Below are 24,751 nucleotides of genomic sequence, written 5' to 3'. Positions count from 1 at the left end.
AAGAGGTCGGTAGGTAGCAGCTTAGGTTTTCTGAAACCAGGCTGCCATGAGGTCACGAGCTGCCCCTCAACGAGAGAGGATTTTAACCTGGCCAGGCTGAAGTGGTTTTACTGAACAAAAAAACCCCCTCTCACCTCGTGCCAGGTTTGGCTCCCGCTACCATCAGTGACCCTTGCTTGCAAGGCAAAGGCAGCGCTTCGCTACCCTTTGGGCCACGAACCAGTTGCAGCACGAGTGGAGGGAAGTTCCCCGTCTCTCCAGCCTGATCCCGCTCACTCCCACTCCCTGCACACCGTAGCCAGGTCCGCCTCCCCCCTCGGCTAGATACAGCTGGCTCAGCAGAAGGCTTCGGGGGCCCTTGCTCTCCAGTCCCCGAGAGCTGGATTAAACAGCTGGCAAAAAAAAAAAAAAAACCCGCTGCTGCTGGAAACATCTACGCCCTGGTGCTACAGCCGTCGCTTTAGGCAAGTCCCTGAGGGTCAGATTTCTAGCCAGGCTCAGACCCCAGGAAGGTGCAGACTGAGGGGGCCAGTTTCACACAGAGCATGTGGCAGAGGTGGGGGGGGAGCCCTTTTGAAAACCAGACCCACGCCCGCTCTGCCTCTGCCTCCCTCTGCGTAAGCACTGAAGGGCAAAGAGGGGCTGGGTGCCTGCACAGCAGGTCCCAGCCAGCGGAACACACCAATCCTGCTCTGGCCAGCTCCCTAGGTCGAGCTTGGTGCTGTCAGCTTCCTGCTCCCCAGAAAGCAGAACCCTGCAGGTTGGCCTTGTCCCCATCTTCCTGGCACAGTGCTCTGAGGGAAGCCAGGGTGGCTCGGCCAGGCCAGGCCCTGCCATTACTCTATTCAAAATCAATTATCCTGCCCTGAGCCTACTGCCTAGTCCGCCTCCCTCTCCTCGAGCCCTCCCCATGCAGGGTTCCCGCCTCCAGCTCCATCCCTCAAGGGAAACTCACACCAATCTTTACCCAGCTGCAGCCCGTGCGTAGAGCCCTGCCGCTCAGCCCCTTGTTCCACGCCCAGGGAGAGGCCATGCTCAAGCCAGCACGATGCAGAGCAGACGCAGACCCTTCTGTCCAATTCCCATTTATTTCTTAGCGACCTCATCCCCGAGAAGAAGTCCACTAAATCCTGAGCAACTCTGCCAGGCTCTACCGAGAACCCTTGTGCCTGAAGCAATAAGATCTGGAGCAGGGGGGACACACAAGCTTCCAGGACTTAAATTTAAGTCCCCTCCCCCCCAAAAAAAACCCCCAAAACCCCAAGAAAAAGCCTCTCCCTGCCCAAACTCTCTGCAGTGCACAGCTTGAAGTCAGGTGAGGTGAGGGGTGCAAATACAGCACCGGAAGAAGAAGGGAGAGGGGGTAGGTTCCTGCTGCAGCACTGGCTTTTCCATACACCTGTTCCTATGGCATTCCCATGCACACCTCCCTCCCCACCCCGGCTCAGCAGGAGCATCACAGCTGCGAGTACAGGGAGTTCTCCATCTCCGGCGGGAGCTTTGAGTGGAAGGAGGCGAGGCCAACGCCGAAGTCTGTAAGAGAAGCACAAGGGAGAACCATCAGCGCTAAGAAATTCGCCAGCTCCCGGGCAGCTGCTCGAGAAGCTGGGGCCAAATGGGGCACTGGGTGCATGGCCTCCTAGCTTGCATGGGGCCAGCGCTCTGGCTTTACGCGCTGCTGCTGCATCTCAGCGGAGCCCAGCTGGTGACCAAGAAAACCTGGTTGGGTCCAATGCAACTGCCTTTGGGAGCTTGCAGAAAGGCCCAGGCCGTTATCTGCTCCAGGCACCTCAACTGATTCTGAAGCCTAAAGATAAGTCCAAGGTCATTGCAGTTTGGTAGAACCATCCAGTTGTTCTGGGCTTGTGGGTGGAGCTGGAGTAGTTCCCCTTCCCCCAAACCGGCCTCATAGGAGCGCTTTGGCCAGGACAGCTGGGCAAGGGGCAGGTTTCTCAGCCAGGGTGGAGGATGGAGTTGGTGCAGCTCAGAGACAAATGGGGAAGCAGTTACCATCAGGGGCCATTTCTCAGGCAGCTTTAGCAGTGTCCACATCTCTCCTGCCCCTGTGCATTGGGGCTTAGTCCCCTACTTAGATCAGAGACAAGTTTTCCTCCCCACCTAAACCTCACCAAGCCAGGCTCCCCGCTTCTCCAGCCGGGGGAGGGGGGGGTGGGGATAGGGGGAAGACAGGGGACAGGACTCAGGCTCTGGGAAGGGTGTGGCTTTGGGAGACTGGGATATGACCCACTCCTCCCACTAAGACCACAGGAAAACTTGTCATGCGAAGGAATCTGGGCTGAATTCTGGGGCTCAGGGTCCCAAGATCAGCTCCAAACATCTCCTCCCACCAGCAAGCAGGGCAGATTCCCACTCCCCAGCTCCCCGCACTGGACCGCACCCATCTCTCCATCCAGCCGGCTGGGCAGGGGTGGATTCTTGTGCTGATCGTCGATGTGCAGCGTCATCTCATCCCGCGAGGCACTGGAGTACGGGCACTGCATGCAGGTGTAGCGCCCTCGCGTGTGCTCCCACACGATGCGGCTGTTGGAGGAGTGGCCTGCAGCACAGGGGGTGGAAAGCGTGTGCATTGACTTGCTAGTGCCCTGGGATAGCAATCGCACGGCCGTCCCCTTCCCCCCCAGAGGCATGCGCAGCTGTTCATCACACCAGCAGCACCTGGGTCACGCCCCCTGAAACACACCCAGCAGCTGATGGCCGTGGGAATGGGAGATCCAAAGGCCAAGGCAGACAGCATGGTACATTGGACTGGGCTTCAGGACACCTGGGATCTATTCCCAGTTCTGCCACTGACCAGCTGGTCCCCTCCCGCCCTTGGTCTGTCTTGGCTCTTGAGATGGTGTGCACTTTGGGGCAGGGACTGTTTTTCTCTGGGCAGCACCCGGCAGGGTGGCCTGGGTCTCTGGCACCTCTCGCTGCTACTGTAACACCCCTAATACAGAAAAGGAACTGGGGGCTGGGGCCAGCGGCTGTTCCAGTTTAAGCCCCAAAGGGCAGGTCATTCCCCTGCCCAAAGCCTTCGCTCCCACACACTTGGCTCGGCTGGGGAAATCCAAGCCTCCCTGGTATCACAGAAGAACAGCTGATTTCCCACGCCTCCCAGGTTTGGCATGGGGTCCAACAGGGACAGGCCGGGCTGACACGGCTTCCAAGAGGTGCCAGGCCTCCGAGACGAGCCCTGATCTGTACAGAGTGGAGGGGGGTAAATGGTCAGAGTCCCCAGAAACTGCAGGGCCACTATCCCTCCCCAGATATCAAGGCCAGCGCCCCACAGAGTCAGGCTGAGGGTAACAAAGCCAGCCCTGCCCAGGGTTTGGTTTAAACAAGAAGTCTTGTCCATCAAGACACTACAGCAGCTGTCAGTCCCAGACAACTGCTGCTCACTGCCAGATAGATTCCCCCATCCCCAGGGCAGGCAGCACCCTCCCTTCTCAGCTAGAGGTACATCAGCAGTTTAATACCAGGCCTCTGAATTACGTCCCTTATCGAGGAGCTTGGAGGTCTCCCATCCAGTGACAACGCAGTTTTGATGCTGCTTAGCTTGCAGGCAGTCAGGGAATAGGGCTGCAGGTTAGAACGGCCAGACCACTGGGCCATTTCACCGAGTAGCCAATGCCAGGTGCTTCAGAGGGACTGAATGTAATTGGACTAAGCCACTCAACCACAGGTATCGTGGTTGTTTCGCTCCCTGGGTGGTGCCCTTGGGCCCTCTAAAGACTAAGTGTCCCTTGCTGTCCTATGTGACATGGCTAATTCGAGCCCTCCCCCGACTCTCCCTGGGTTCCCCAGTTGCCAGGGCAGGTCACCCCCTCACCGCACAGCAGCACCACCCAGTGACCAGAGAGCAGCCCAAAGCCGAGAGGTGCCGGACTAACCTGAAGTCACACCCGAGCCAAAGCATGGGAGGCGTGGGCCGACGCACACACCTGCGAAGGGAATCGAGGGGCGAGACAAGCATTAGGCCTTCCCCTCCCTTGGCTGGGGGGGAAGGGAAGCGACCAAGAGGCCCTGGCTCGGATGCCAGCTGTGTCCAGCTGCAGCTGCCACTGGCTTTTCAGAACAAGGCTGACAGGACCAGGGGGCATCACTCCAGGTGCTGCGCCTGCAGGACTCGACGGACAGTTCCAGGGGGTGGAAGCGGGACAGAGATTGGGGGTGTGCGTGAGGGAGCTGAAGGGGGATTTTTTTTTAGCACTGGGAAGGACTTTCACACTGGAGCAAACGAGAGCCAGGAACACGTCCTGGTGCTCACAACATCCGCAGGTTTGTCAGGGCATTAGCTGGGCAGCAGTTGCAATAGCCTGTCGCCGGGGCGCCTCCTCTCGCCGGATCCTGTGCCGAAGGGGTCCCCAGCACAGGCCGACGACGGCCAACACGGGAAAGGGAGTGGGACTCACCAGCTCAGCACAGCTGCCACAGGCTGGCGGGAGGGAGCGAGGGAGGAACAGGCCAGGGAGGTGTCACAGCCTCGGTTACAGAACGAGAGGCGAATTCTCCAGAGGCGCAGTATCTCCGTGGAGGTTGGTGGAGCCAGTGGAGGATTCAGCCCAATACACCCCCAGGCCTCGGCAAACAGAGCAGGATAAATGGGATGGTGCCTCATGCCCCACATCTGGAGAGCCCTCCAGGAGAGACGTGGACCTTGTTCTCAAGTTTCCCTATGGAGCAGCTTGTCTGTTGGGGGCGAGATGTTGGGATGAGGGGTGGAGAAATGGCCACTGGAACCCACCCCATGGAGCCCAGGACAGAGGGAATCTGGGAGCTTGAGCAAGTGGGATCTGTCTGGTTCTCAGGGTGGCAAAGGGAGGACAGGGCAGCTGGTGGGTAGCGTCCTCGGCCGGAAGTGCCTCCCCGCCCGCCTGTGGGTTCTTGCAGCAGCGGCCTGGGGCGAGCCTGGAAGGAGGTTTGCTGTAGCCTGGGGGATTCCCAGCTGAAGACGACAGATTTACCTGCTGGCCCTCTGTTCTCACCTTGACTTTTCTTCCACACAGCATTGGAGACGGGGAGGCCTTGGCTGGGCAGATACGGCCTGAGGCGATGCTGAACCGAAGCCTGAGGTAAGCCGTAGGGAGAGGGGTGCATGTAGGACAGGAAAGGCCCCGGCACCGAGGAGTGAGGCTGGCCCGAGAACCGGGTCAAGGACGACGGCCCGAAGAGAGAGGGCTCCAGCAGAGGGAACGCGTGGGAGCCCGGAGAGACCAGGGGCATGGACTCCAGGGAGCCGTGGAGACCAGGGAGACTAGTGGGGAGTGAGGCTGGCACGGCGGAGGAGACAGCGTCCATGCTGGGGAGGATGGCTTCTTTCCCCATGTGCCGGATGACGCTCTGGAGTTTGGGCAGCCCCTCCAGCGGCTTGGCTGGAGGGTCCTTCTCCAGTCCGGAGGTAGCAGGTTGGGGGGGTCTCTCGGCTTTCTGCGCTGGAGCTGGGCTGCTGGCACTGTCGGAGCAGACGTGCAGGTGCTTGAAGAGGGAGCGGTGGGTCCGGAACCGCAGCAGGCAGTTCTCACACCTGGGGAGCGACAGGAGAGGGCGAGTTCACAACAGCCCGGCCCGACCCGAGGGGAAACTGCAGGCTCAGCCAAGAGCCGAGCGAACCAGGAAGTCTCTCTCGTGGAGAAAGGAGCCATCCCAGGCACATGGCCAGCGTATAGGTCTGGGCCCAAACTCACCTCACCCTTCCCCTCCAAACTGGAGTCAGTGCTGCAGCTGCCTCTTGCCCCTGGGGTTGGCACAGCAGTGCCAGCGGCCACGTGCCCCTTGTCAGCTGCCACCCCCTGCTGTGCGGCCAGAGGCGCCGCCACCTTGGCAGTCACGCCGCAGCATGTGCAGCCCAGCACGGTGGCCGCGGCCGGCAGGAGCAGAACAGGCAGCGGCTGCACAGACCCCGACCCTCCGAGGTGGGTCCCATTGGGCTGCGAGACTCTAGAGCCCAGAGGACAAAGCCAACACTGAGGAGGGAGAAGAACTGGCCCATTGCATCCCACAAGGGCCCCACCACAAGCAGAAGGACAGCACGGAGCGGCCCCCCAAGCCACATGAGAGAACCCCATTGCTTGGCACACTGGAGAACAGTCTGGCAGGTGCAGTGCCCTGCCTAGGAGATCTGGGGGCTCTGGACTAGCTGGGACCAGTGAGAGGGGTCAGGGAGGGAGGGGAAGAAGGGGCCTTATTTCTGTGACCCAAAGAGGGGGAACTTACTTGAAGTAGCGGTTTGGCTTGTAGTGCACCTTCATGTGAGCCACCAGGTCCTGCATGCTGGGGAAAGTTTCCGTGCAGCCCTGCGTGGGGCAGTGGAATATTTTACCTGGCAGAAGAGGGGGCAGAGGGGTCAGTGAGACACCCACAGTCAGGTCCGCAATGTTCTCAGCTTATAGCGAGGGATTCTTTAGAACCAGCTATGCAATGGTTCGGGAGCCCAGCCCCTTCGACACGCACACTGCTCACCTCTGTAAACACACTCAGAACGTCCACAGGAACTCCTCACTTAAAGTCATCCTGGTTAACACTGTTACATCGCTGATCAGAGAACATGCTCGTTTAAAGTTGTGTGATGCTCCCTTATAACATCATTTGGCAGCCGCCTGCTTTGTCCACTGCTTGCAGAAAGAGCAGCCCGGTGGAGCTAGCTGGTGGGGGCTTGGAACCAGGGTGGACCAGCAGCCCCCCCCACCAAGCAGGCTATCAATTGCCAGCAGTTCAGCTGTCCCTCTCCCTACTGCCATGTGCTACTCCTACCCTCTGCTTTGGAGCTGCTCCCAAGAGCCTCCTGCTTGCTGTGTGGAGGGGGAGAAAGAAGGGGGGCTAATGTCAGGGTGTCCCCCTGCTCCTGCCCCCCACTTACCCCATTTCCATAGAGCAGGGGGGACATGACAGGGATCAGGACGGAGGGAGCTTCCTGATCTACTTAAAAAGGCAATGTACTTAGAGTGGGGTCAGTGTACTTAAAGGGGCAGTGTGCATCTCTCTCTCTCACACAAGGTGTGTGTCTCTGTCCCTGTCTGCCATCCTGTCTCCCCTCCCTCCATTCGTGCTGCCTTGTAGAGTGTGAGGCTACATGAACATCATGTTAACCCTTGAGGGCTCAGCCGAGTGCTAGTTCATCATTTAGCAGCAAGGTATTCCCTGGGAAATAGCCCTCCTCTGACTCCATCACCTCAACCAAGCTTCATAGTCATCATTGCTGGGTACAGTATTAAAACGCTTTAAAACTTATACTGTGTGTACACACACACACAAATATAGTCTTTTGTCTGGTGAAAAAATTTTTCCTGGGAACCTAACCCCCGCCCCCATTTGCATTAATTCTTATGGGGAAATTGGATTCGCTTAACAGTTTCACTTAAAGTTGCATTTTTTTCAGGAACATAACTACAACGTTAAGCGGGGAGTTACTGCATTTGCCAGGGAGGGCAGGGGACCTTGTTATCACAGCAAGGGAAATTTCAACTCTCCTCCCCCCCCCAAAACCCCTAAAATAACCCCTCCCCAGGATAATTGGACAGTTTACCAGCGCAGTGGCTTGGCAGCGAGTGGCTAATAAGATGAGGGGGTGCGGGAAGGGAGTTCGGAAGAGAACCTGGGGGTGGGAAAGTTAGTGAATTAGCTTGTCCTCGGACAGCCAAGGGGCAGATCTGATTTAGCTCTGATCTGATTACAGCGCACATTGGTGAGCGTTTGGGATCAAGGAGCTGCTGTTTGCGAACACTTGGCTGGGCGATTGCTGGTTCACACTGTCTGGGGTGGGGGGTGTTTGAAACAACACAGTTTTAGAGCTACAAGCTCCCATTCCCACGTACTGCTATAAAAAGTTACGGCCAGAGCACCCAGCATCTCCCGTTGTTCCCTGTTGGGGCAACTGAGATATGAGCTCCTGGGAGAGTCCAGCACCTATAAACCCAGCCTGTGTCACCCTACGAGTTTGCACTCTACCTGCCAGCCAATCAGCGGGTAGCAATACCATGCCACTTCAGTGGACAGTCACCGCTCCAACAAACACTCACACGCAACCCACAGGCTGGAGTCTCCTCACCAGCTGCTCAGTCATCAACAGTAAACCGACACTTTACAAGTAGCCCAGCGGGCTGATGCCCCAGAGGAAGCACTGGTAAGGGATAACGAGGCCTCCTCATTTCAGGCATCCAGCCTGCCCTAGCATGCGGTGTCCTGACACCCCAACTCTTGGCAGCAAGGCCCCTTTCTCCCAGCACCCCGCTGAGATGATATGCAGGCCAGGCCTTACCCTCCAGGGACTGGGTGGGTCTGTAGTGGACTCTCATGTGATCCATCAGCTCCTGCATGCTGTGGAAGGCCAGCTTGCAGCCGTAGCTGGAGCACTGGTAGTGCTTCCCTGAAAGGAGAGAGAGAGCGCGCCACTGGAGTCATTTCTCTCCCAAGCCCCAATAGCTTCCCTGCCTTCATGTCCTCCCTCCTCCCCAGAATGAGGGCACCCAGTCCTCCACTGCTGGCATCAGAATTAGCTGGCTTGGGCACGATGCACATCACCCACCCGTGAGAACATGGCAGGCTGCCTCTCGAGCAGAGATCTGGGCCAGAGATCCTGCAGATGTGAAACATACCGGGTTCACCCAGAGGGTGGCAATGGCCGTTTGCTCCCCCAACAGCATACCTCACCCCTGACCTGGTGGGATCCCCAATGGCTCATTCAGGCTGGGGCGCTCTGCTGAGATGAGCAACCAACAGGGCCAATTCACACTGAGTGCAATGGTGATTTTTGTCTCTGATGAGCCCCACCAAAGTCATGTCATACAGGCTGCTGAGCGGTCAGATGGCAACAGTTTCCAGTCCCTATCAGCCTGGGCTCTGCTTGGACCAGAGACGAAGGGTCCAAAGCTTCAGTTCGCCTTTAGGAATATTCCATCACATCCCTTTCCCCCCCCCAGCCCTTCCCACCTCTGCCTGTCTCCTGCCACTGCCTGGTCTCTCTCCCCTGCTCCAGGTAGCCACTGCTTTCCCTTGCCACCTCCTCTGGCACTGCCCCTCTGGGTCTTCTCGCTGGGACAGTTCTCAGGGCGAACAGGAAGAGTTTAGCTGATTAGCTCAGGAATACAGTAAAGGAACCTGGCCTGAACCCAAACTCCTCCCCCGTCTCTAGCAAGAATCCCAGGTTAACATTTAAGGGACAAGTTCAAGTTAGTCTCCCTAAAGAAAACGGATGAACAGTCGTGCCCCTGAATATACCTGGAGCGGTGCCTTCTGCTGGAAGAGAGTGGACCTGCTGGGATCACAGTTCTACCCTTCCCAGCCCCCCCCGTGCACTGCTACTCCCTTGAGCTCACCTGGGAGGGGTCTGCGTTTCGAGAGCCGCAGGTCCTGAGCTTGCGCCCCACTGCCTCCACTTCCTGTTGGGTGCGTCTGGTTGCCCGACACAGTGGGGTCATTGTAGCCTGCTGGAGAGATCCAGAATTACGACGGGAGCGTGGCCACCTGAGACGAACTCCCAGCAGCCTGGCGAGGCTGAGCTGCGACATTGCCCAGTGCATAGCAAAGCGACTGCCAATACCAGGCAGAGGCCATCAGGAGAGCGTTAGGCACAGTGGGATATTTCAGCTGTTGTGATGGTCTCCGAGTTCTGTATTTCAAGCAAGGCCATTGCTGGGGGCCACTTCCATGAGTCTCAGTTTTTGGATCCCTTTTCAAGTTCAACCTGGGTATTGGGTTTTTATGGGAAGTATCTAGGTTTGTCTACCTTGCAATTCAAAATCGGTGGCTGGCCCGTGCCAGCTGACTTGGGCATGGGGGAGCTCGGGCTATGAGGCTGTTTCAGTGCGGTGGAGATGTTTGGCCTCAGGAGACCAGGATCTAGGACCCTGCAAGGTCTACACTGCAATCAAACAGCCCCTTAGCCCAAGTCAGCTGGCACAGGCCAGCCGCAGCGCAGACCTCCTCCCTGAGCACGTCATTCCGGCATAGCTCTCGCGTGTAGCTTCCTGATGCAGGCTCCCAGCCTGAACGCCTCAAAAAGGGTTGTGAGCCACATGGGGAGGGAGCCACAGCCAGGCCCCTCCACAGGGCATCTGGGGGCAAAGAATCAGCTTTTCCACTTCCCACCTTTGGAGGCCAGCAGGAACCAAGGCCTCAAGGCCATTTAAAAGCCAATGTCCAGCTTATGCATGAAGTTCTGAAGCTCCGTTTGCTCTGGAGCAAAGATCGATCCTTTGCAATAAGCTTGTTAGCCCCTGGGTCCAAGAAGGGCATGCCCCGAACATTTCTAAACTTGGGCATCTCTAGCCTAGGGACGACTCCTACGGAGCACATGTAGGATGCACTTTGGCAGTCAGAATTTTCATCGACCCAAATGGATTCCCCTCCCCCCCCCCCGAAAACTAAGGTGATACACTAGATCTTCACCACCAGGGCTATGCTACAGTCCAGACTTGGGATGGGGGCAGGGTGGTGGTGTAGGTCCACATTCAGCAAGTCTGAACAGGGTTGGAAATTTTTTCAAGTGGGAAAAGCATTTCTTTCCCTGTTCTCCCATAATTCCAACAGAGAAGCTGGTGGGATCTTTCCATCATCTTAGTCTGATCCATTAAGTCACCTTGCCCCCACCCCTGGCCCCAACCAAACCTGAAAGATTTCAGAATGGGAAGACAGAAGTTTGGAAGGGAGACAGCTTGGCACTCCTCTGTGGAACCTGAAGGGGGACATGCTGTTTTAACACAGGTGGGAGGTGACGGCCGAGACCTAGAGGTGCTAGAGGTGTGCTCAGCTGCTTCAGCAGGAGAATTCTGCACGTGGGTCCCACGTTTGACACCTCCCTGACCAGAGCCTCGTGGGGCAAACCCACACAACGGGTTCAGGTTTTGCGTTACTGTGAGCGGGGGCTTTCCACACGCACACTGCCCGTGCCTCTTCTCTCCCATGCCAACTGCCTTGCAACCTGCATCCACCCTCCCCGTCTCCCACCGACACTTCTGCTCCCTCGGAAATGTATTTACCACCCAAGGAGAAGGAGGGCAACGCTGCATCTTTCTCAGTCTTCAGGGCTTTGCTCTTGACGGGGCCGGGCGAGGCGTAGTGCTCGTGGTAAGCGAGTGCCGTGGCGGAGCGGGTAATGCCGGACACTGGTGAGGGGCTCTTCTCCTGGTGATGCTAAATCAGACACAAGGGGACAAGGTCAGCCATGCACAGAAAGGTCTCGTGAACGTGCAAGACCAACACTGCCCCTCCCCACCTGCCAGATGCGATGGACTCAAGCAGGGGAGAGCAGGCAGGGCCAGGCTCAGAGATGGGCAGGAAAAAGGTTCTGTATGAGGAGAGTCTGAAAAGACCAGGGCTGATTAGTCTGGTGAGGGATACAGAGCTGCACATGGCAGCGTGGCCTGTCGGAGCTGGGAGCCAGGCCAGCCGCCCCCAAAAAGCAGGGTCTTTCTGCCCTCCAAAACCAGCTGCTCCTTAAAACATTTTAGTTTCCCCTGCCCTGACCCTCCCCAGGAAAAGCTGCTGGGACAGCAGTGACCAATTCCGCCCCTGTCCTCCACCTATCTGCTACTCAGCTACTGGGGTGTCTGGGTGCTAAGGAGGTAGCTTTACCACTACCTGTGGCCTCAGGACCCATGGGAGCATCAGACTTCCATAGCGAAAAAACAGGAGGCCCTCAAACAGGGAGGGGAGGGGCAGAGCTCAGAGGGAAGATATGTGAGAGAGGGGAAGACATGTTAGGGAATGGTCCTGGCCCACCAGCATTCTGCTCTCTCTCTGCTCACTCTTCCCTGCTCCTCGTCCCTCACCACCGAGGAGAGGCCAGCATGGCTGGAACAGAGCTGGAGCGGGGCAGTGGCTGGGCAGAAGGCCCTTGGGGTGGACAGGAAAGAGCGGTGCTGGGGAAGGAAAGGAAGGGGGAGTTGCTGGGGGACGGCTGGTGGAGGGCAGGGGGGAATTGCCGCTCCTGCAGGGTCTGGTGAAAGACCTGCCCCGACGAAGCTGGGTCAGGTGGCAGGGCCTGTGAAGGTGGAGGCTGTACAGCTCTAGGGTGACCAGACAGCAAATGTGAAAAATCGGGACGGGGTGGGGAGGGTAATAGGAACTTATATGAGAAAAAGACCCCAGAAATTGGGACATCTGGTCACCCTATACTGCTCCCTCAGGCCAGCGTGTGGGATGGCAGCATCAGTCAGGAACAAATCACATCAAACCAACCGAATGTCCTTCTTTGACAGCATTCCGGGCGCGGCAGATAGAGGGGAAGCAGAAGATGAGGGATCTCTTGATTTTAGTAAGGCTGTCCCACATGAGGCTCTCATAAGCACACTAGGAGTTACTATAAAAAGGGGGGTTGAAAGACCGCTCTCAAGGAGTAGTGATCAGTGCCAAACTGGGAGGGTGTTTGTAGTGGGGTCCCACAGGGGTCAGATCTGGGTCTGGTACCATTCAATGTTTTCATTAGTGACTTGGATCACAGAGTGGAGAGGATGCTTATTAAAACTGAAGAAGTCACAAGCTGGGAGGGGTCGCCAGCACTTTGGGGGGCAGGATTAGAATTCAAAACGACCGTGACAAATTGGGGCATTGGTCTGAATTCAACAAGATGAAATTCAGTAAAGACAAGTGCAAAGTACTCTATGTACAAAGTAGGGAATAGCTGGCTAGGTGGTCGTACTGCTGAAAAGGATCTGGAGGTTACAGTGGATCACAAATTTAATAGGAGTAAAACTATAAGATGCAGGTTTGAAGAAGGCCAATATTCTGGAATGTTGTATGTAAGACACAGGAGGTAACTGTCCCACCCTACTAGGCACTGGTGAGGCCTCAGCACGAGGATGGTGTCCAGTTCCGGGTGCCCCACTTTAGGAAAGAGGTGGGCAAATCGGAGAGTCCAGAAGAGAACAACAAAAATGATAAAAGGTTTTAAAAAACCTGACCTCTGAGGAAAGGTTAAAAAAACTCAGATGTTTAGTCTGAGAAAAGAAGACTGAAGGGGGGACGTGATAAGTCTTCAAACACGTTAAGGGCTGTTACAAAAGAGGCTGTTGATCAGTTGTTCCCCACGTCCACTGAAGGCAGGACAAGAAGCAATGGGCTTAACCTGCAGCCAGGAAGATTTAGGTTAGATATTAGGGAAAAACAACTTTCCAACTTTCAGGGTAGTTAAGCTCTGAACCAGGCTTCCAAGGGAAGTTGTGGAATCCCGGTCACTGGAGGTTTTTAACAACAGGTTGGACAAATCCCTGTCATGGATGGTCTAGGTTTACTCAGTCCTGCCTCAGTGCAGGGGCTGGATTTGATTTCTCAAGGTCCCCTGCTTTTCTAGGTGGCCAGGCATGCTGGCGGCCGAGCTAAACCCAGGATCTTGGCTAGAACCCAGGATAGTCCTGAAAACCTGGAGACTCTCACAAAACTGGGCCACAGGTCTTGTCAAACAAACAAACTGGACATTGTTCTGTGGCTGGACCTCAAGAGCACATTGTAAAGGTCTTGGGGTTGAAACGCCGTGTATTCGGCAAGGGGTCCAGCCCAAAAGTCTACACAGCAACAAAACAGCCCTGTGAGCCTGAGTCAGCTGGCACGGGCCAGCTGTGGGTTTTTCCTTGCCGCATAGACCTACCCATAGTCTATGCATCTAGCCCATATCCCCATCTCTGGCGTTGCAAAGTTGCAAGAACCTCCCTAGGGGACAGTTCAGGAATAATATGCCAATGAGGATGTTTTCCCCACCCTCTGGCTGTTAGAGGTGGGGTGTGCCTGGAAGCAAAATGGCTTTCCCCTAGGGATGTTCTAGTTCTTTGAGCTTCTAAGCATTTTCTCAGGATCCAGATCTTCTGCAGAGCACCCCAACAGGGCATTTTTAAGATACCCTGCATTCGTAGGATAGCCTGCTCCTCCCAGCCAGCGCATACACCCAAACCCACAGTGCAAGCACCAACAGATTGTATTGGCCTCAGAGGCGTGCACCCACCAGCAGCCAGTTTTTGCAAAGTCTTCCCCATGTGCACCATCGAAGACATCAGCGAGCTCAGCGTCTGCAGCTAAGTTCCTGCCAGGAGTACATAGATCGGCTGCAAAAGTCCCCTTCACCTCCCCATGGCAAGGAAAGTGGGTCAGATGCGGGAGTCACTGGCTTGATTGGTCATCTGCCTGCCAGGACAGCTGATGACGGGCAGTGCATTGTGGGAGCCTGCATTATCTTTCTCTCCCCCACACCACCAGGGAAATAGGCCTTCCCTCTGTGGGTCCCAGCCTAAGCCAATTAGAAACAGACCATCTTGAAAAAGCCATTTTAAGTTCCGCTAGCTGCAACAAGGATGAAGCGCTGTGGAGCGGCAGCTGTCAGGCAGATGGGAGCTGAGGAAGGGAACATATCTATCTCTCTCTCACACCCCCACACACCCCTGGGTGCTATGCAGACCTGAGGAGCTAGTCCTCGCCCCGAGAAACTCACCATCTAAACAAGACCAAGCTGCCAAATGATATTTCCCTAAAGCTGGCGGAGCAGAACAGCTCTTCAAGACGGTGCTGAGATCAACCACCCCTGCAGAGCCACATCGGCCTCAGACGGTCCGGCCCCGGCCCAGTGGCTGCATTAGCCTTGGAAACTCAAGGCTGTGAACACCTCTCTCATGTCAGGAACTGGGCTGTTCCCCCACCTGCGCAGGGAGGCAGCAGTGGGAGTTAGAGGACAGGGGTGTGTAGGGGACCCCATGCCATCCCATCAGTAGGCTCAATGCCCCACCTCTCCCAATGGAGGGCACAGGGAAGCCCAGCTGCTTGGGGACAAGGAGTTGCCCGAGCTCTCCTTTTGCTCAGACTCTCATGCAGGGATGAAAATCAAATGCCGACACTGCTAACTACAGGGCAGGTTCAGCTGGAGACCCTTGGGCCAGTCCACTCTGAGCAAAGCACCCACAATTACAGTGCAGGATGCTGGAGCTGGATTCCTAGTTTGCCTGGGCAGATGTCCTTGGGCCAATGAGGCTGTTTCCCCACTTGGTATGGGCACACTGGCACATCAAGAGCAAGGCAGCAACATGGAGCAACTCACTAATTTGTTTCCAGGAGAGCCTGGTGTTTACTCTGTACCAGGCCTGAATGCAGCCAAGTACCCAGGGCCAGCGCTTCCATTTAGTAGGGTGCCAAGATTTGGGAGGGCGGCATTTTGCTGGCGGCAATTTGGCGGCAGGGGGTCCTTCCACGCTCTGGGTCGGTGGGAGCAATTCTGCGGTGGGTCCTTCACTCACTCCGGGACCCACCGCCGAAGTGCCCTGAAGACCGGGAGCACGGAAGGACCTCCCCACTGCAGAATTGCCACCAACGACCGGGAGTGCGGAAGGACCCCCGCCTAGGGCACAAAAAACCCTGGCGCCGCTCCTGCAAGTACCCCTCATCCCTGACCACTGGAGAGGGGGGGTCACAGAGGTCGCTCCATGGTCTCCTCGATCTTGGCCTGCCAGTTGTGGACACTTGTCCCAGTAGGAACTGGCCTGTGACCATTAAACTCATTTTCATGCAAACCAGTAGTCAGATGAATGATTTTCGATCATTATTGCCCTGTACAGGATCTGAACCCATGACCTAGAGGTGCAAGGCTCCCTACTGCCCAAATCCCCTGGATACCCACCACAGCCCCCTAGTATCTCATGTGTTTCTCCTCCCAGCACCTAGTGAGGTTTGACATTTGACAGATGACATGCCCATGGGCATGGAGAAAGCCTGTGGCAGAGCGAAGAATTAAACTTGCGTCTCCCAAATGGCAGGCTAGCACCCTAACCACTCCTCTCAGAAGGGCCACAGATGGATCCCGCACTGCCAGGAACACCCAGGCGGCTTGCAAACCACCGGTGAGTGTGGCACCTGCCACATTTAGCTCGGTGTTGGGGCAGCTGGTATCTCTCAGAACCAGACCCCCCTAAGGTGCCTCTGATCAGCAAGGCTGATGGCGGGCAGAAACTCGGTCCTGGTTTGTGCAGAGACAGCACGGTTTAAAAGCGTGCTCTGTGGTGCACAGAGGAGCCTGTTTCTCCTCCTGGCCATGCTGCAGTAGAGTCTGTCAGGGGTGGGGATTCCCCAAGTGAATGCAGGCCCAGTGCAGCGACAAGCATCGCAGACCATGCCAGCGAGGGATGGAAGGGAGGACCTGCCCCAACAAATTAACACGTAGCTTCAAACCCAGCTGCACTGTACAGGAGTCGTCAGCAATGGGGATTGAACCTGGAACTTCTGGTTGGGAAAGCACACACCCCACTGCCTGAGTTAACACCACCACCACCGTAGCAGGTTTATTAACCTTTGTGGGCCAGCCACCGCCCAGGCACCACTCTGACCCCCTGTCTTGGTCAGCCGTATTCCCCTCATGGATTTTTCAGTGGAAAAGTAAAAGCAACAAAGAGGAGGAATCTGGGCTAAGGACATCCTTGCGATGCCCAGCAACTTCCCATTTGCAGGTATAGTGCAGGAAAATACTTCCAGGTTATGGCTCGGTGACATCTCACCTTCTGTTCACCACAAGCAGTTAAGCATTGGCAGGATTGAGGCTGAAAAATGTACTGATCCGAGGCTGGCTGCTTAACTTTGGGGTTTGTATTTAAAACAAAAACCAATACCCCACCCCCCGTATCTGGCTATTATCTAGCTCTATTCATCAAGAGAGCTCAAAGTGCTTTACAGAAATCGCTATCCTCCTTTTGCAGTTGGGGAAACTGAGGCATAGGATGGCAAAGTGACTTGCTCCAGAACACCAGACAAATCAGTGGCAGAGCCAGAAACTGAACTGGGATCTCCTTCCAGTGGCCTATCCACTAGGCTGCCTTGCCTTCCTCCTAGGCCAGATGCCAGTTGTATAGAGTTAGGGTGCTCAGCTTGTTCACTTTCTGGTTTGGGGGCCTCTTTGCAGCCATCAGCAACAGTTTTATGCTACCTGCCCAGTCTGTGCCTTTAAAGCCAGAAACTCCCTGGGCTTGTCTAGAGGATTCTGCTTCCAGTACATCGGAGCAGTCACAGGTCAGCACAATGAGGCTGCTGCTCCTGCTCGTTTTCTTCTCCTCCTTAGAGGCCACGAAAGGAAGGTTCTGGGAGGACAGTCAGGGAGGAGTAAGGACAGAGCCAGGGAGCCAGTGGTGCAGTAGGGCGGGGGGCGTGTGCAGTCAGTCAGTTGGTAGATGGATATTTGGGACCCATAAGGTGCAGAGGCCTTTGGGCCCAGTAGGTCAGGTGCCTATAACACTTGCCTGAGAAGTGGTACCAAGGACAAAGGCGAGTGATCACAGCACTCCAGTTACACTGGTGGCAGCCGTAGGATGCCCGTACCTTCCTAGTGATAAAAGGAAGGCCTCTTATTGGCTAGTTTGGCTGGCAGTAGCTGGGAGGCAGGGGCCTGAGGACTACTCAGAAGGGACCCTGACACATTCCAAGCATTTCCGCAAATCCCAAGGAGGGGAACAAACAGGGCATATGGTGAGACATGGGGCACCTCACAGGGCTATGCATTTATCAAGGATGCCTTTGGGTGGTCCCTGGACCAAACCACTGCCCCTGAGTGGAACCGAGCAGGCTACAACCACCACACACAAACCAAGGCGGGAATCTTTCAGTGGGGCAATTGGGACTTAGGCAGCTCAGAGGGTGCCTCTGCCATCCCCCGCCCTCCGAGGGATCAGAAATCTTCCTCCCGCCCCCTGCCTGCCCCTCCCAAACCCCATACAGGGGCTGGAAATTCTATGCTCTCTACACTCTTAGACTGGGGTTTTCCCCAGGTGGCAGAAGAATTTTCGCCCCAACCCCCAGTAGGGGTCTGAGGCCCCAGCAGGTGTTCGCTTTTCACACCGTGAGCTTTTAGGCGTATCTCCTCCCTTGGAAATGTAGAGTAAAGAGACACAAAGTACCATTAGCAATAGGGTCAGCTTGTGGGTCTGTGTATTTGCTATCGTCAGTTTCTGTTGGAAATTCCCCCACACACAATCTCTGCAGGGGTAATTTTTTAAAACAACAGAAGTGAGAACTACCAGGTCAAAAAAATCCCTACGTGCCAACATTCAAATGACCTCCCGGAGGCAGAAAGAATAAAAATGCTGCGTATCAGACAAGTCTTAGGGAAAGTCAATCATTCAGCCCAACTCGATCAGTCCACAGTGGATTCTCCCAAAGGCTGGTTTGGCTCAGTCCCACAGACATGTAAGAAACAAAGACCAACAATCACCTCCAGCGAAAAGTAACCTAAAAGCATGTAGAGAATTCCAGAGAGATCTACATCGAGAGATTACGAAGGCTGCATCACTGAGTCACCTGACTGCCAGAGTGAAGTCTGCACATACAATCTTAGCTCTGCCCCTGCCTCCACTTGCGCATGTGCCTTCTGGTAAAGGGTTAAGTTTTCCAAGAGCACTTCTGATCTAAATCCCATTGAAAGTCAACCATGCTAGGCACTGGATGGACCACAAGTCCCAGTCCTTGCCCCCAACGAGTTTACAATTTAAGAGAGAAGACAACAGATAGGTGGAACAAACAAGGAGCAGGACAGAGGAGGGAGGGGACAGGACAACATATTGGCACAGTCCTTGAAACATCTTATGTCTAGTCTTGGGGTAGCATGAATCAGACACACTGAAAGTCTTTGGTGTTCTAGGTTTATCCCCTATATGCTAGTAAGATGTAAGTTGCATAATATTAAATTTAGGAACAGCATGTGACTGATACAAGACTGCATCATGACCCATATACACAAAGGGACAGAGTTAAGGTTATATGTCAAGGTAAGCACAATATTAAGGTGGAGTGGCTAAACTGGGATGTTAGAAAGCACTCATTTGACTTTGGAGGACAAGTCCCACTGTACGTCAATAGGATTTGTGCTCCCAACCCCCATGCAAGTTGCACATGCAATGAGACAAGGGCTCCTCGTTCATTGAACCCCTGCTCCAAAGCTTGCTTTAGCAAATGAGAGTCTTTGTATCAGCTTCATTGGGCTTGGATCAGGCCTGAAGTGTGCCCTTCGCACCAGTGACAAAACTGGAGCTGACTGGGACCCAGAATTCCTGGCCTATGGGAAATTCAGACATTTAGAAAAAAAAGTTATTCCAACTGTGAACGAAAAACCAAAGTTTCAAAATTTCCGACAAAACAAAAAGTTAAAAAAAAATTGATTCAGGACCCTCAAAATATTTCATTTCGATAGCATCTAGGGCGAACAGACAGCAAGTGTGAAAAATTGGGATGGGGGTAGGGGGTGGGGGGTAATAGGTGCCTATATAAGAAAAAGGGCCCAAAATCGAGACTGTCCGTATAAAATCGGGACATCTGGTCACCCTAATAGCATCAAAGTGTTTCTTTAGCATCATTTGATTCATTTTTACTGGTATTAAAAACCTCAATCCGCATATACTAAATATACCTAAAATTAAACACTGTGTAATATAAAAAAAAAGTCTAAAGCAGCAAACTGAAGCAACTTTGTCAAAATGAAAAGTTTTGCCTTCCCCTGCCCTCCCCATCCAAAATATTACACTGACATTAACAAGATCCCACAAAACCGTCTGGATTTCAAAGGAAAACTGTTCTGATAAAAGGTTTCCCACCAGCTCTAGCGTAAACCTCCAGGTGCCAAGCACAAACAGCACAGCCACATGACGCAGCCCGCACTGAGCAAACAGTTACCTTTTGCACAGGTGCTGGAGGCAAGGCTTGCATGCATCCAGCTGCAACCCCAATGCCAGTGACAGCCCCAGGAGGAGCTGGAGATGAAGGGATAGAAGCAAGTTGCACAGAGCAGTAGTTCTCGACCACAGGTCCAGGGCCCCCTTGGGGGCCTCAAGCAGGTTTCAGGGGGGCCTCCAAGCAGGGCCACCATTAGACTCACTGGGGCCCAGGGCAGAAAGCCAAAGCCTCGCTGCATGGGGATGAAGCTGAGCCCGAGCAACGTAGCTTCATGGGGGACCCTGTGGCATGGAGCCCCAGGCAACTGCCCTGCGTGCTACCCCCTAACACCAGCCCTGGCTTTTATCTGCAGAAAATCAGCTACTGTGGCACAGGTGGGCTGTGGAGTTTTTATAGCATATGGTGGTGGTGGTGGTAGGGGGTCTCAGAAAGGAAAAGGTTGAGAACCCCGGCCATCGAGGTTCTTAGATCTCCGTTCTGGAGCTCGAGGCCTATTTGCAGGGGGAGGACCAGCAAGCCTCAACTTTTCTTCCATTTGAAAGCCTAGGTTATTTCTCAACGGCTCTCTACGAGCCTTATGGCCCCGAATGCCATTGACAAGGCAGAGGAGTGGAGAAAACCCAGTGAAACACCGAAAATCCCTGCGGATTTGGAGTAAGAGGTTGGAGAAAACCCTGCTGATTTGGGGTGGGGTGCGGGGGGGAGGGGAGGATAACTTGGCATAGATTTTCCCAGATTCCCCTGCTGATTTATAGCACCCCAGGTCAGGCTTCTCCACTGGGAGCAGCACGCTCATTGCTATGGCAACAACTATTCAGCCTCCTTTCTTCAGGGGTTCGATCTCAGGCAAGGAATGAGCATCTTCAAAGCCCTACAGGAAGCAGCAAGCGTGCACCTGCGTAGTGGGAAGGAGAATCCAGTTTTTGGCACAAAATGTTCCGAGTTAAGAAAGGGAAGTGGCAGCAGGGTGTTTGAAATAGGGAGATTTTTCAGATCCTAGTTCCTCACATTGGACACTGCTTCAGCTCATCCCCAAATGGCCACTGTGTTTTGAGAGCCAGAGAAAGGCGAGAGAGAATTTTAGGCCTGATCTCCCTTGCGGTTTAGCCCCAATTTCAGCATCTGGTACAGAACAGCAAACTCCCCAAGGCCAGTTCTCCAGATCTCTGCTCCTTGTTGCACCCATTCACCCTCAGAGCAAAGCAGATGCAGCACGTGATCAGATCAGAATGGGAGCGTTTTACAGGCCCTGTCCTTGGCCCACCGCCAGATCAGATCGTGACCTTGCCCTGGTGTGACTGCACCAGAAGCGTGGGGCCATGGGCATCAGGGCCATAACTCCTTGGTGTATTTCTGTCCTCCAAATCTTAACTCTTATGGTGCGTCTGCAGCACAATCAGAGGCGGACAGCAGCACAGGCAGACATACCTGAGCTAGCACTGTTAAAAACAGCGACATAGATGTGGTGGCACAGGCTTCAGCATGGGCTGTACCAGGATGCCGGGAGCCTGGGTACACACTTGCGTTGCTAGCCCGCCTGCACGTAGCCCGTGCCACTGCGTCTTCACTGCTCCTTTTAGCAGTGCTAGTGCACCTAACGTGCGTCGACCCATGCTGCAATCCTGCCTCGGCTTGCCGTGCGGACACACCGTTAGAGTCAGGATTCCAGCCCTGAGCACTAATTCAAAAGCCACTTTCTACAAGTATTCACCATTTCCCCCAAGAGACTTTCACTAGTGAGCTCTCTCACTAGAACAGTTGCAGCCAAAACACGGTCCGTTACAAAATCAAAACCAACGTTCCTTGGGGGAGGCTGTTCAGAGCAACCACGCAGTCCTAACTAGGAGAGAAGTCCCCATTGCCACGTCTGTTAACAATTGCCATGGCTCGGCCCCCCAGTGCAAACACGAGGGCTCATTCACACCAGCTGACACAGAAGACATTCACGAATCCACAGCAGTGGGATAAATGGAACAAATAATCCTATTTGAGAATCTATACCATGCTCTGCAGCTAGAGGTTTAATACGATTTCTGAAACACACATTGTCACACGCAGAGATAAGAGACAAAGGGTTTGGAGCCAGGGACTCCTGATCACTCACTGCAAACATAATAAAAGAGAAGGGAGACTAGAGATACAGGAAATAAATGCTATGACAGCAGAATGGCTTTTTCACTGATCGTTCTGCTGAGCTTTCAACCCCCAGCTCTGGCGGCTGCTTGCTCAGTGTTTCCTGCTCAATCTGGAAAGCATAAATTTGCCTCAGTTAAGCCTTTTCCTTTCTTGATGGATACAAGCAGACCAGGGATCACGGGGTTAATTACATACACGTTAAATAAAATTAACTGTGTTAAAAGAACATTACGACTGAGTTCAAATTGCGTGAAAGTGAGATAATTCAGATCTCTCTTCCAAAGCCTCCTTGACTCACGCTCATTCCCCCTCCCACACGTGTGTTTTGTATTATCGCATGGGGCTGACCATGAACTTCAACGCCATAATCTACACTTTGTAATGGATCCAGATGACGACACTTGTTTTTCCTTATTTGCAATATTAATATTTCAGCCTTAAACGTAGATTTCTTCCTTCCTTTTTTTTTTTTTAAATAAAAACGATGAAGAGAAAAGACAAGAACTTTGCATTTGTGATTAAATACATTCTCGGTGGAGATCGCTCTTCTTTATGAAGCATCTAACCTGTGCTAGTGAGAGGAGCACACAGAGTTGCTTTGAATCCCCTCTGCATCAAGCCATGATCACACCTGGGTGTTAATTTCAAGATCTATTCACGGGAATAAACGCAGCCGTGATGGTGGATTACAGCGTTTCCCCTGCACTTAGTTATTTTCAGAGAGGGCTGCATGTCAGAAGCCTAAATTTATGATGCTGTCACCATTTCTGTGCCAGCTTTTAATGGCCCCTAGTCAAGTGACTTGTCCTAAGCAACCTTTTTAAATAGTCCTTCTGCAAATGCTGCTTCTTTCAAATCCTTGCTCATAGCTCCCCTAGGCTAGGTCTATGCTACAGTGGCACAGCTTATGGCGCCATGGCATAGATGCTTCCTACATGGATGGAAGGGGGTTTTCCTTCCATGTAGTTAACCCACGTCTCCAAGAGGCAGTAGCTAGATCGGCAGAAGAGTTCTGCCATTGCCCTCGCTGTATCTATACCAGGCTTAGATCCACCTACCTATAGTGCATAATTTTTAAGCGCCGACCAGGCCTTGTTTGGAATCTTTCATCACTAATCTCTGCCTATTCACACACCTGGTCATGGAAATCAAATAATCAGGCATTAGGAAACAGAATAGATGATATGATCTACCATCATCAGTTAAACCACTTCCTCTCAAGGAAAAAAAAAAAAGGGAGGGGGTCCTGCTGGCACCTTAGAAACTAACACATTTATTTGGGCCTAAATGAGTTATTAAATAAAATATTTATTATAAAATATAAATAAATAAAATTTGTATGCCCAAATATGTGTGTTATTCTCGAAGGTGCTACAAGGACTCCTCATTTTTGCTGATATAGACTAACAGGGCTGCTGCTTTGAAACCTTCTCTCAAGAGCCTCTCTCTCCTCTCCCCCCACCCCCCATCTGACAGTGATCTGTTGCCACTGCCCAGTGTGCTAACCTGTACACTGATCTGCAGAGGAAGCCTCCTTCCATGCAGGGCCCATTTGAAGTTATTTCAGCTTGCAGGACCTTCCTATGCGTCCGTACTTCACCACACACATCTGACATTACAGCAATAGGGGGCAAGGGGGACAATTCCCACCCCCCCCAAAACCACAACAACAAAGGCTCAAACCCCCGTTTTCCCTACGAACAGCCGCATCACCCCAAACCAGTGCAGCATCCAGCAGCTCACCCATTGTCACAGCCCGCGCAAGCAATGCCTGACAGCCACCTCCAGTTCAGGCCGCCCTGAGCCCTCTGAATACCTGTAGCATCCCAGAGCATCTGCAAGCAACCCTAGGACAACAACAGAGCCAGCGCAGGCAGCTCTGGGACAAGGAGCCAGCTAACATGTGCAGTCAATCAGGGGTGGGAGTAGGGGTGGGGGAGAGAAATTGAGGTGGTGGTGGGGGGTGTCTTTACAAACAAAGACGAGTTATAAAAAGGGGAAAGAAAAATCAACATGAAATAAGCAGCTTCCTGTTAAGAAAAAAGGGGCCACTCCAGGTCCATGTGACAGATATGGGCAGGGCACAATGGGCAGGGTGAATTCTTATGCTATGTTCGCTCATAATCATCCTTAAGGCAGGGGGTGGAGGGGGGCAGAATGGCTGGACCCCTGTACAATGGTCCCACCCGTCCCCCACCCCCAAGGAGCCAGCTGCCTGGCTCAGCTGAAAGCCAGTTTCAGTTTTCCTTTCCCCGCTGAATGCAGAAGCTGCTGGCCAGTGGGCTAGTTTAGAGGGTCCTGGATCCAAATCCAGGACCCCCCAGAACCAGGCATGGTAACCAAAGGGCATACGGCCCCCTCCCCCTCGGCCCACACCCCTTCTCCCCCACCGCCCAAGGGAGCTTGACTCCCCCGCTCCACCCTAGCACGAGGTAACATTTTCTCCCTTTGCAAAACACAAATGCGGTGTTTTTTAAAGGGGGTGGGGGAATATATAACGCTACCTCCCCCCTTTTTAGCATGACCTGCTTCTCTCTTTGTGGGGGTGAGGCGGGGGAGACGACCCCCCCCCCCTTAAACCAGCTCCTCCAAGGTCCTCTCTTACTTTCAGCCCCTTCTAGCTCATTTCCCAGGCAGAGCCCAGCTGCCTCTGGTCAGTGTCAGGCTGCCTCGGCTGCACCGGGCTTGTTTATTTCGTGTCTCTCCTGGCCGGGACCAGGGAGGTGGGAGGGAGAAGGGGGGGCCCTCCCCCCAACACACACACACACACACACACACACACAGAGGAAAGGCTGCTCCTGGGTTAGCCGAGTCCACCTACCATTTCTCTGGCAGGTCCCGCAGGGGAGGGGCTTTTGTTCTGCCTTTAGATCCCCAATTCTCCCGGAGCAGCAGCGAGAGACATCAAAAGGCAAAGATGTTACATTGTAGCCATTTTATGTTAAGCAGCTGTCGCGAGAGCGAGGGTGATGGGGGGGGAAGGGGAGGGATTTGT

General features: G+C 54.0%; 1 protein-coding gene across 4 annotated transcripts; it reads right to left on the bottom strand.

Annotated features, from left to right (window-relative positions):
* Nucleotides 1-1,069: 1,069 nt before the first annotated feature.
* ZNF414 (zinc finger protein 414) lies at nt 1,070-24,751 on the bottom strand. 4 transcript variants are annotated; one of them, XM_050934435.1, is made up of 9 exons: nt 24,578-24,747; nt 10,977-11,130; nt 9,315-9,425; nt 8,258-8,365; nt 6,217-6,322; nt 4,989-5,527; nt 3,894-3,944; nt 2,399-2,557; nt 1,070-1,533 (listed from the first exon to the last, which is right to left on the bottom strand). In XM_050934435.1, exons 1-9 carry the CDS (start codon nt 24,578-24,580, stop codon nt 1,457-1,459), a joined length of 1,308 nt encoding a protein of 435 aa, XP_050790392.1. In that variant the 5' UTR covers nt 24,581-24,747; the 3' UTR covers nt 1,070-1,456. The 4 variants fall into 4 exon arrangements, 2 of the variants coding, with proteins under 2 accessions (XP_050790392.1, XP_050790393.1); XM_050934436.1 differs by lacking the exon at nt 3,894-3,944; XR_007771423.1 differs by lacking the exon at nt 1,070-1,533 and having other exon boundaries at nt 2,510-2,557; nt 3,894-5,527; nt 24,578-24,751.

This window comes from Gopherus flavomarginatus, chromosome 24, assembly GCF_025201925.1.
Source record: "Gopherus flavomarginatus isolate rGopFla2 chromosome 24, rGopFla2.mat.asm, whole genome shotgun sequence".
Classification (NCBI taxonomy): Eukaryota; Metazoa; Chordata; order Testudines; family Testudinidae; genus Gopherus; species Gopherus flavomarginatus.
Note: the sequence above shows the minus strand (reverse complement) of the source record. Positions and strands in the feature narration are given on the sequence as shown.

Coding starts and splice junctions, on each gene's coding strand:
- ZNF414 (XM_050934435.1), bottom strand. Junction 3,945..4,988: donor TGTGTGGAAGAAAAGTCAAG/GTGAGAACAGAG, acceptor TTCCCTTCGCAG/GTGTGTGCGTCGGCCCACGC. Junction 1,534..2,398: donor CCGGCTGGATGGAGAGATGG/GTGCGGTCCAGT, acceptor CTTCTCTTACAG/ACTTCGGCGTTGGCCTCGCC.